Here is a 12,405-nt window from a genome sequence, read left to right on the forward strand (position 1 = left end):
CAGATGTCGAAGATTCTTTTCCTCTGAACAGTTGCTTCAACTATGTAATGGATTGATTCGTCCTTGTATGGAGTGCTGCTCTCACCTGGGGAGGTTCCAGCTCCACATACTGACTGGACAGAATTGAAAACAAAGTTAATCGACTTGTCAACTCCACCAATGTGACCTCAAAACTTGACCCGCTCAAATTACGCCGCATACTAGGCTCTCTCTCTTTTCTACAGATATTACCGCAAGAAATTGCTGCTTGTGTACCTCCACCATTAGCAAGACCAAGCCACTACATCACATTATTATTGTGTGGCCATTGGCAACTCAACGGTGGGCCGTTACGAAGTTTGTTTCTTCCCCTCCACTGCCAAACTCTGGAACTCTTTACCTTCTCACATCTTCCCAAACATGTGACCTTCCCCTTTTCAAAATGCAGATTTTTTACTTCCTCAAAAACTCTAAGACTATTCTCTCTTTCCGTACGTTTTTATCAATGCAGTTCTTTTATTTAAGGCTTGACGTTGATGGAATAATTTGTCCATGATTGAAGCCTTAAATAAAACAAATAAAATAAAACAAAGCCATCTTCCTTTATCTCCCCTCCTCTTTTCCTGATCGGTCATTCCCTTCGCTGAATCTTGCCTTTCATCAGTTCAACTCCATCCACTCCACTCTTCCAGAATTAAAAGATATTGTTGTGGAATTGCCGCCCGTCGGCGTGCGAACGACCGCGTCGAACCAATAGCGGTCGCTTCGCCCACCGAACGGACAATCCAGTCGTGACTTTCTGGAACAACGCCAGAAACTAGTCACGGGTGGGTTTTTAATCCCACCACAGCCCAGTCCGTATTCTACCGGCGCGAAATAGGGTCAATCGCCAAATATCGATATACCTAAGTACCCGCACTGGTAACCTACCGAGGGACCGTACCTCGGCGAAGGCCTGCTTGGACACGAACCGCTTAAGTGGTCCGTTCCGTTCTGGGATAACCGAGCGAGTATTATCGCCAGACCTCGCCAGACCCAATTATATTTATCGGCTATTTAAAAACCAACTATATTCCGAGAGCAAGATGGGGCAGTTCAATGAGGGAATGGACGCAACGAACAGATTTACATTCACACAAGGACATTTATTATAATAAAGCACGTATGCAATTAAACAAGGCAAAACACGTATGCAATTATACAAGCAACAAAAGCACGACAAAAGAACTACCACCGTCTACTTATTATGTACAGTCACTTGCACTGAACAGCAGTTCCTACTTATTAGACGGGCCCACGGACACACGTACGCACGCACGCGCACGCACGCACGCACGCACACACACACACAAGAAATGGTGACAGAGGCCTTTAATAACGAGCTCCAGCTCAGAGGACAGGTGAGCTGAAACCCAGAACCTATCTCGAACCTCTCCACCTTGTGTGGTCTTCAAGTTGTTCGGGCCCGGGCTCCAGCGAGAGCGAGCTGAATCCAATCGCCGTGAGCTGCGATCCTTCCTGAGCTCCCGCGAATCCTCCCGCGCTTCTCAACACGTGCTGGTGAGACGAGGCGCCGATCCTTCCCATTGATGCGTCGCTTCCCCGAGGAACCACCTCCACGAAGAGGTCGATGAGTCGCACCAAGCCGGGAACCAAAATGGAGAACAAAGAGCTCCACGAACCAAGAAGAAGAAGCCACCACTCGCAGCTCGAGCCGTGTGACCGGCTTAACTTCCTTCCAAACAGGGCAGCTTGAAGCAAAAAGCTCTCCCGAGCCAAGCAGAAGCCGAAGCTCACGGAACCGTCAAAGCAAAGAGCCTCCAAAAAGCCTCCTCCCGAGCCAGGCCTCAGCCGAAGCTCACTGAGCCAGCCGAAGCAAAAAGCTTCCAAAGGCCTCAACCCTAACGCAAGCCAAGCAGGACCCGACGGTCTGCTGAACGACTCCCCTCAACTCCCTTCTCCAACTCTGCCCACGAACAAAAGAAAAGATCTCCTCTTATCCTTCTCCCGCCCTCCCCCCGCTCCCGGTGTGACTCATGACTCATGCCCTCGTGCTCCATCCCCGGCTCAGCCAGGGGTGGGAGGGAGTTGTTGACATCATGAGTCACGGGACGGCAGGGTGGTTCTTCCTCTTCGCAGAAGAGGGGGAGGGATGTCTCCATTGTTCGTTCCCTAACTATTAAATCCATCCGCAGCGCATCTAATCGATTTCTGAACATTTAAACAATGGAAGGTGAGCTATCTAGGGAACAAGCACTTATCGGCATAGCTGACTAAAGGAACCTGAATGTTGTGTGCAATCGAATTCCCAAATTCGTAACAATATTGTAAAAAAACAAAAAACACTTTCACTTGAGGAGGACAAGGCAGGTGGATGAGCAATAATTTGCACACTTTCTTTTACCATTGTGAAACATTGAACTGAAACTGTCGGATTGATGGAATCCAAACCAATTTTGTCAAGCAGATGAGAGATGCAGCAATAAAGACAAGATCACACCCAAAAAGGATACAACAAAAAAAAAAAAAGAGTTAATTAAGATTATAATGGAAGCGAGGCAACATACTCTACAGAACAACTCCTAACAGGTTCACACTGTGCCCAAAGGTTTTAATTTATTTTTCAAAAACAAAGGTTGGCAAATTGGGTATTGGATGTTTCAGCATGTGTGAAAGAGAAAGGCAAATTGTTGGGTTCATCCCTAAATCTTTTAAAAGTGTAATTTGGATTTAATGCAGCATTTCAGCTGTAGCAACATATGTGCATAACATTTTACATTTACAATTTCATTTCATTACACACAAAAAAAATAAAACCAAATGATTTTTCACAAATGTGAAAAATAAATATACAATTAACAAATAAAATTTTCCTCATTTACACAAATACCAGAGATCACGTTATTGAGCATATATGTCTGGTTGAAGGACCGATCAGCCTCAACATGTATGACAATCATGTGAAACTCATAAGGTACTCACCTCGAGATTCTCGACACCTGCACCGATGCGGTGTAAAAAACCTTCTCACTTGATGTAAGAAACGCCTAAAACGGCCACGACCTCTATTAATGTTTTGTTCTGGTGATTCTTCGTTCTGTAAAAGATAAAGCAATTGCATAGCTCAGGAAAGCAAAAAACAGGAAGAACTTGAGAGCTTACATTCATCAATGTTTATTGCAGATGAGTCTTAAAAGTCTGAAATTAATTAAACATGATGTTGTGTACCATCAAGAACGAATCTGGACAGATCCATGTCCTGTGCAACCAAATATCAAATGATTAATGTCCAGCCTGAATAACAATGTTTTCTTCTTTCATTTCCATTCAACCCCATTGAATGATCTTTAAATCCTGGTAAACAGCCACCTACACTGAAAATTTTATTATTTACTTGGTTGGTTACTTTCAATTACTTACCTCCTTTTTCTGCTCCTCCTCTTCATTGAAAAGAGCTTCAGAAGAAAAAACAAAAAGAAGAAGAGATTACTTTCAACAATTATTAGTCAATTGGTAGCACTTGAAATTCTGCCTCGTCATGAAAATAAACGTTTTTTTTTATTTTTTACAAATTATGGCTAAACACCAAGACGAAACACTTAATGCCTCCTTCTGAGAACCACAGCAACAAAGAAAGCTCAAGTGTGAAATAAAATTATGATCTTACAAACAACAATCAATTGAATGAATACTTTGGGAAACATTTTAGAATAAGCGATTATTGAAATGACTTATGAATACTGACGAGGCAAATTGTGCATTGCTGTTTGTGCTTTTTCAGGGACTCGGTTCTGCTGGACAAACACTTTTAACCTGCCGTTACTCTTGCAAATTCTGCAATTCAATTAGTCTCTTTAACATAATTTCCAGCATTTAGATGAAACGGCAATTTCAAAACGGTTAACCATAATTGCCCTGTTCCTAAATGTAAATCGGACTCACGGTGATCTACGATAATAAATAGAGGTTGTGTGACTGTGGCTATGTCGCCTTTATTCACTCGTCAATTGGTCGTCGCACAGACCAATTGGCTGTCATTGTGTCTATCTGTCAGCAAACAGCGGTCTATCTCGGTGGTGCGGCGTCTTTGTCACGTGCTTCCCTCACTTTGTGTTTCCTCACCTCGTGACTCAACATATTCTTCTCCATTCTTCCATCATCGACAGTGGTTTCATGATATAGGTGATTACCGTATTGATCATGGTGCTATAATTTATCGTCAGCAAGCAATGGTCCCTCTAGGTGGTACTGCGTCCTCACCACATGCTTTCTTCACCTCACGACTCATTGTATTCTTCTCGATTCTTCAATCTTCAACAGTGGTGGTTATAATGATGGCGATTACAGTGCGGTGTCTTTATCACACACTTTCTTCATGATATGAAGTATGATATATTGTCATCAATAAAATGTCTTTAAAAGAAATGACAAAAATTATAAAGGGCATTTCCAAAGAGGTCCATCCATCCATTGAGTACAGAGCATCGTTGCTGCCAAAGCAGTCTCCTGAGCTGGCTTAAGATTAGGCACAATCCTGGATGGGTCGCCACTCCAACGCAGGATACTCAAATGGCTCCATCATCCCAGCAAGCTGGTACTCGTTTTGCTATGGCACTATGTACTATGTTACTATGTCCTTCCCATCAGTGTTCAGATACACCTCATCCAGATACACAGCTCATTCACTGGTATCGATCCGTTGGGGGTTTGTGGAGCACATGCCCGTCCATTCGGTCCTTGCACCAGTCACCTCCACATGGTCGGGAGTTTGCCGCGTTGGCAGCTGCCTGTTCGATGAGCTGAGAAAGTTCTCCAAGGCTCTTGTTGTGAAGGGGCACAGCCCTTTCTCTCAGGTGTATCTCGAAGTATTTTTTGCTTCTCTTCGAAGCTTTGTGAACCATATTTGGTGACAATCCTCATCTCGTACACGACAAACTTTACGTCAGTCACCCCAAACACAGCAATTTCCTGGGGTTTCTGCGCATGTGCACCGAGCATTAAGGGACCGCTTCCCCCGCTGCATTTGAAAAACTCCACACGCAGGCAAAGCTCAACATTCAACCAGAAGACGGACATTTTAAACTGGTTTGTTTTACAGTGCATTAAAACAAGACCTGAGGATTATCACAAAGTTGAACAAACCATGTTCGTGTTGTTTATGAGAGCTGACGAAACTGAAAGTCTTGAAACAAAGGTTGCGGTGCAAGGTGATCATTTATTTAACGAAAGAACACCATTAAGCATTGCGAACTAAAAATAATGTTGAATAATAAGCTTCAAAGAGGTCCACACAAACTTAAATTTAATCTTCGGTCGATTCGATGATGAAATTCATCAGAGTTCAGAGCATCCACTCCGAGTTGATGAGGAAATTTGGTATTTCAAACCCCAGGCAAGCTAGTGGTTGTATCAATGACTTTAAAAATCTTGGAAAATCTTGGAAATCTGCTAACATCACTGCCCTGCATAAAAAAGGTGCAAAAACAGATCCCTGTAACTACAGACCAATCAGCCTTCTCCCAATCATCAGCAAGGTGATGGAATCCATCACCGCTTTAGACATGAAATCCTTCCTCTTCTCCAATGGCTTGATTTCCAATCATCAATTTGGTTTCAGACCAGGTCACTCTACCCTGGATATGCTGCTTCTGCTCTCCCATCAATGGATGGAGGTCCTCAATGCCAGACAGGAAATCCGAGCCGTATCCCTAGACATATCACGTGCTTTTGACACAGTCTGGCACCCTGCCCTGCTCACCAAACTCTCTTCCTATGGTATTCAAGGCCATCTCCACTCATGGCTCGCAGACTTCCTCTCCTGTCGCAGTCAACGTGTGGCCCTAAATGGAGTTCTTTCATCCCCTCTTCCTGTGCAGGCTGGAGTTCCTCAAGGTAGCGTTCTGGGCCCTGTTCTTTTTCTGGTTTTCATCAATGATCTCTCGGACTCTCTGGAAAATCCTCTATTTCTCTTTGCCGACGACTCCACCCTCTGCCGTACCATTTGTCATCCCTCAGACCGGCAAGCAGCAGCTTCTTCGCTCACTGCAGATCTGGATAAAATCACAAACTGGTCCAACACGTGGAACATGTCTTTCAATCCAGACAAATCTCACACTCTCACTATGTCTCTTCGAAAGGACCGTTTACAAAACCCCCCCATCCACTTTCTCAACAATCCTCTGGAAGAAGTCTTTTCTTTCAAGCTTCTAGGTCTCACTATTTGCCATGACCTTTCCTGGGAAAGTCACATTTCCAACCTCGCCTCAAAAGCCAGTCGCCGACTGGGAATCCTCCGTCGTGCTGTCCTTCCTCGGCCCTCTTGAGCTCCTGACCACTTACAAAGCTTTTGTCCGTAGCCTGATGGAGAACTGCTCTCCCCTCTGGGCTGGTGCTCCTGCCTCCCACCTTTCTCGGCTTCACGCTGTCGAAACCAGGGCATTTAAGATCATCGGCATCTCCCGCAATGAAGCTGAGTCTTTGGGCCTCTCACTCAATCACCGCAGGTTGGTCGGTGGTCTTTCTGTCTTCTACCGACTCCTCTCCAGCCTTGCCCCCCCCTGCTCTCTCTGCGATTTGTCCCCACCACATTTCCACAGGGCGCTCAAGGTCTGCCAACAACCCCCTTCTGGTAAAACTACCAAAATCACAAATCACTGCTCATCTTCACTCTTTCATTCCTCTTTTTTCCCACCTTTGGAATAAACTTCCTCACTCTATTCTTTCCCATTCTTCCCTCCAGGCTTTCAAAACAGCTGTTCACCACCACCTCTTATCTTCCCCCATCCAAATCCTCGATCTTTTCGACCCCCGATAATCCACCCAAGCCCACTTCCTTCAATTCTCCTGCTTTCCTTCCTGAAAGTCCCTGAAATGTCCATCTTCTCTTCGCCATGTTCCCCGTCCCATCCCCATCCCTCTCCCTTCCACAGTTCACCTAATGTGTCTGTTCCCCACTGTTTTGTCCCTTCCACTCCCGCCCCTCTTGTCTCATGCCTCCTTGCTGTGAGTTGTGTGTTCGCTCTCATACGAGCCTCGACCAAGGTATACAAAAAAAAAGAAAAAGGTGTGTGTTGCTTCCTTGCTCGATGCTCAACATTTAAAAAGCACAAAGCATGGATGTACAGAGAGAGAAAGAGAGACAGAGAGAGAGAGAGAGAGAGAGAGAGAGAGAGAGAGAGAGAGAGAGAGAGAGAGAGAGAGAGAGAGAGAGAGAGATAGAGAGAGAGAGAGATAGAGAAGAGAGAGAATGGAGAGGGAACAAAAGGAGGGAAGAGAGATGAGAGGGGAGGGAGGGAGGGGGGAAGTTTCATTCTGCATCCATCCTGTCCAACACATTCCTCCCCACACCCATTATTTGTCTAAGTCTCCCTCCACTTTGTCCTTCAACTCTGCAGTTGGTATCCTTCACCCTCTCTCTGCTGTTCCTTTTGGCCTGCTGTATCCTCCTTCCTCCATAAGCCTTGATGCTAAAAAAAAATAATGGTCATAGATTGGCAACCATTGTGCAACCTTGTGGGCCGAATTGTCTCCTGTGTTGAACATCCTTCGAAGGGAAATCATCTATTATACATTGCGAACTGTGGTGTGTGTCCATGTGTTCGTCTGTCTCCCATTTACGATGGCCTCTTTTCCCGAGCTGCGTTTGTAAAGCTCAATATGCACTTTTTAAATGACAGGAGAACAAGCATGGATAAGGTTGATGCCAATTTTTATTTCACAAACAGGATATTTTGCCTTCTTTGTGGACAATTCCAACCTCTGCCACCCAATGTTACATCACCATTTTGCGGCGGGCAGGAAAAGTAACTCAGAGCTTTGGCTCTGAGTGAAATCAAGAGTGCAACACAATTAACCTTTTTAAAGTCTATGAGATAATTTAACTCGAGAGATTATCATAAACTTTGGGGACGGGTATTTTTGCGAGTTTATTTTAACGACCAAGTTGCTCATGCAAGTGAGGATTCGAAACGGGGTCGGGATTCAGGCGGAAAAACGCAAATGGTATCTTCTCTCATTGAGCCAGTAAGCTGGGAGCAACAATACACATTTATTGCCACATCTGAAGCAATTTAAATGCTCTAATGGCAGCGAGAAGCTCCATCTGAAACTTCGTTTGATATTCTGTATGTTGATTTATTGATGCCTCGGGTTAGAAGAAAATTTGTCATGGTGTCAAAACCAGTGACCAATGGCAAATTAATAGTCGGATGCAGGGTACACTTACAAAAAAATCGTGCAAAAATATCAAAATAATTGCCCATCGAGCATGCAGCTCCAAAAAAACAACATGCAAATGCTTATAAGTAATTGAGAAATAAATAGCATTCATGGAAATAATCCAGGCTAAGATGAAAATTTGTAAAATGTGTGAATGGAAAGTGATAAATACCTTCATGATTGGAAGTGTTTTGTCTCTTTCTCGAAAGTGAAACGTCCGGATGATTGATCCACGGATGAAATAGTATGTCCTGCGAGACAAATAAATATCAAGAGTTGTTCAATTTTTGAATTATCCAAGAATCACACATTCAGAGTTGAGAAAAGTGGGAAAAAAATTGTTGGAGGGTCCGATTGACCCAACTCACCTGCATGGTGATCCTCTCCTCTGGAGAACGTTTCATCATCGAGACGAGGAGCTTTCGGCAATACTTCGACCTTCTCTTTGGAGGATTGTATTTTCTATAATCTTTGCGACGATAATCCTGAGAAGGGAAGGGAAGAGGAAAGCAGGAGGGAAAAGCGTTTTTGAGTTTGCAAATGAAATCCAAACTATAATTGGGGACATAGCACCTTACATGTTATACTTGATGTCATTGTCTCCCAAGTTGAATGTGTGGTAATAATGGGACAACTTTAATAAAACATAAAAACAGCACTTTCTTCAATAACACTCCGTTGAATGGAACCAGTGAATTTAATTCTGAGAGATCATTGTAAATTACACGATAATACTGAACTTGGTGTCTATCTGTCTGGTTGTTTGACCGTGATACATTCGGTCATTATTTATCCAGCTCAAACAGACTTGATACGACTAAGGGTCACATGATGGAGGTTGTAGCGACTTCATTTGCCTTCCTCCCAAAGGTGGTTTACGGCCTTGGGTGAAACCCGTGTTCACATTAATCGATCGCTTATCGTGGTGTTTTTCTCAGGCCACTTCTCATTTACAAAAGCAACAACACTATGATGATAAAAGAATAATATTAATGTTATTATAAAACAATATTAACACCAATAATAACTCCCATTCCCAAGGTGCTTATCCTCCTTGGAAAAACGATAAATAGCTTATCGTGGTGTTTCGTGGGGCACTGCGACTGGAAGACGAAAATAGTCTAACACACAAACATGTATGATGACATTTATAAACAGTCACTACTGCTGTTTAACATGAAACTGAAAGAGAGGAAACCCGACATTTTTGAGGCCCAAGCGTAGATCTACTGTAATCTATATATCCCAGAGAGGATAACAACATGACCCTTCCTGCCACGCTTATCGGGAGTGAGTGCACCAGTAAGATTAAATTAGAAATTTGGAGAACCATTGTGCACCATGCAGTGAGTGCAGGTCAGACATACTACATAATAAATATTCTAATCAACATCACAATTTAATGTCTTTTAAAACAAAGGTATACCAACAGGCGTCAAGAGGGATTCTAGTTATATCAAGACCAACTGATGTCAAACATGTGAGTTAGCATGTTACCATGCTGATCCATATCGAAGAGGAGTCTCTTGTGGTTATGCACAAGTTGAGAGGGCAAGTGCAAAAATAACAGAAAATACATTTTACACTAAAATATTTTTTTCATGAAGGAAGAAGATCGTGAACAGTAATGGGAATCAAGTTAGGTGTGTTCAAGCTATAAAATATGAAGCTAGAATGGCACTCTGTGGAGTACATACCTCCACCAGGCTGAATAATTTGTGTTTTGTATCCCATTGGTCGGTCGGATCTGCATCCGAACCTTCACCAAAATCGAATATCGAATCAGCTTGTTCTTGTCACCAACCCAACTCATTCACTATGTTTCCTCCGAATCCGTCCATATCTGTTTGGGATATCATGCTATGTATCTTTTTTGTCCTCTCTCTCAATGGTGAAGTTCTAGTATCTTGAAAAATTACAGTATCTAGATCCGGATCTTCACCAAAATCGAAATGATTAGTCCTTCCCACACACCCAACCTGTCAACTAAGTTTAGTCCGAATCCATCTGTTACATGTTCAGATATCGTGCCATTTATCGTTTTTGGACCAATTTCTCAATGGTGAAGAATCACTTTTAAAAGTTCTAGTGTCTGGTTCCAGATCTAGACGAAATCCAATCATTTAATCATTGTCACAAACCCAACCTGTCCACCAAGGTTCGTCCGAATGCACCAATAAGTTTTTGAGATATCCTGCTCACAGAAAAACAGATGGACAGACAGATAAACAGGGGTGAAAACATAACCTCCGTCCACCTTTGGTGGCAGAGATAATAAATAAATATTCTTAATATCACCAAAAATAATAGTCACTGTACTAATGCTAACTTAGAAGAAAATTCAGATGATGGTTGCATTTTACATCGAACTCACCATTGAACTTGAATACTTGAAAGGTAATTTTGCAGTGAGTAAATTGTGCAGGACGACACCCAAGCTCCACACATCCACTGCCAAACCATAAGGCTGCCGTTCAAGAATTTCGTAGGCAATGAATCCTGGTGTGCCAGCCCCCTTTATCAGCCCTCCCGGTGGAACGTATGCAGCCAAACCAAAGTCAATGATTTTTACCTGTGCTTTGTAATCAAACACAATATTGTCAGGCTGTAGAACACAGAAATGGGATGGGGAAGGTAGAAGAGGAAACTTTAATTCAAGGAGATGAACAATTCCTGTGAAAGTACAAGATTACTTTCTGGAGTCTAAAATGGAATTCATGTACATTTTGGAGATGCTGTTTTCCACCTTCAAGTCTATCATCACTTTTCACTGTAGTTTTCTATCCTTTCTAATTTTGTGATACAACTGTTGTAGCTTAGACATGTCTCGGTAAAGGCCCAGTCACACCTTGACGTTTTAGCCAGCAATGGCAACGTATTAAAATGTATGTAAAACGCTGGCTTACGTTGAACTTTTGATGTTTTTTTTAAAAGATTCGGACGTATTCATAACGACTTGGTCTAATGCATAACGTATTAGTAACGGACACAGAACGTTTCATTGTGTTATAGATAACTTATACCAACGAATGCTGAACCTGTTGTCGGCCTTTACAACCTATGCCCAACGATAGTCTAACTTATGCATAGCGCGCTGCACGTATCGCCGACGATCACGTGGTGTAGCCTATTAAAAGGCTGCCGCACAAAGATTCAAATCATAACCGCCGCAGAAATGGAAGTGTCAACATCGCAGTCACACCTTGGCGATCTTGCCAGCGTATGCTGACCTCTGAAAAATGCGTCTAAAACGCTGGCGCACGTCGAATACGATATGGGTAAGTTTGGTATACGTGAATAGAACGCTAAAGTACACTATCATACATCGTAGTAAGTGGAGTACGTCTTCTAATTTTAAACATGTTGAAAATTTTACGACGTACTTGCCGTATGACACACGCTCCGCATGCGATGCGAATAAGTTGTACGCACGATATGCGATCGTTGACACACATCAACACACGTTACTTGAAAGGTGCTCATAAGTCGAAACACATCAAGGTAATGGTTAGCGTCAGTGTTCCAGACTCCCGGTTTTTTTTTTTTCTTCGGTATGACGGTGTTCAGTGTACAGTGCGGTTATGATTTAAATCGTTGAGCGGCAGCCTATTAATTATATTATATTATAACCGCGCTCGAAATCGAAGTGTCAAAATCACCATCATACCGAAGGAAGGAAGAAAAAAAAAAAAACAAGGGAGTCTGGAACACTGACGCTAACCATTACCTTGATGTGTTTCGACTTATGAGTAACTTACAAGTAACGTGTGTCGATGTGTGTCACCGATCGCGTAACGTGAGTACAGCACGTTACTCATAGGTTAGAAATAAGTTTCGGGTACGCTAAACATTACCCCGACGTGTTTTGACTTATGAGTAACTTACAAGTAACGTGTGTCGACGTGTGCCAACGATCGCGTGACGTGCCAACAACTTATGGCCAGCGTGATGCGGAACGTGTGAGTCATACGCTGGCATAAGTCTTAAAATTTCAAGCATAGAAAATTTGAGGACAACCGAAAAGTACAACGTTTAAAGCCAGCGTACTACGACGTATGCCAGCGTGGTCTTAACGTATACAAAACTTACCCATAACGTATTCGACGTGTACCTGCGTTTTAGACAAATTTTCCAAAAATCGGCATAAGCTGGCTAAAACGTCAAGGTGTGACTGGGCCTTAAATCGTGTTGCAACTATCTCACCAACCT

At 43.0% G+C, this 12,405-nt stretch overlaps 1 protein-coding gene across 4 annotated transcripts in view; it reads right to left on the reverse strand.

The window, feature by feature from the left end:
• LOC147031303 (calcium/calmodulin-dependent protein kinase type 1-like) overlaps positions 1-12,405 on the reverse strand; it is a 46,127-nt gene that overhangs the window by 12,714 nt on the left and 21,008 nt on the right. For all 4 annotated transcript variants that reach the window (XM_085861428.1, XM_085861437.1, XM_085861447.1 and 1 more), the window contains exons 7-11: positions 10,571-10,801; positions 8,565-8,681; positions 8,369-8,447; positions 3,400-3,434; positions 2,962-3,076 (exon numbers count right to left, since the gene is read on the reverse strand). In XM_085861428.1, coding sequence (XP_085717554.1) covers positions 2,962-3,076; positions 3,400-3,434; positions 8,369-8,447; positions 8,565-8,681; positions 10,571-10,801 — 577 coding nt within the window. The remainder of the gene's footprint in view (positions 1-2,961; positions 3,077-3,399; positions 3,435-8,368; positions 8,448-8,564; positions 8,682-10,570; positions 10,802-12,405) is intronic.

The sequence above is a fragment of the Eptatretus burgeri genome, chromosome 2, assembly GCF_056783735.1.
Source record: "Eptatretus burgeri isolate ZD-2024b chromosome 2, Ebu_testis_v1, whole genome shotgun sequence".
In the NCBI taxonomy this organism is placed as follows: Eukaryota; Metazoa; Chordata; class Myxini; order Myxiniformes; family Myxinidae; genus Eptatretus; species Eptatretus burgeri.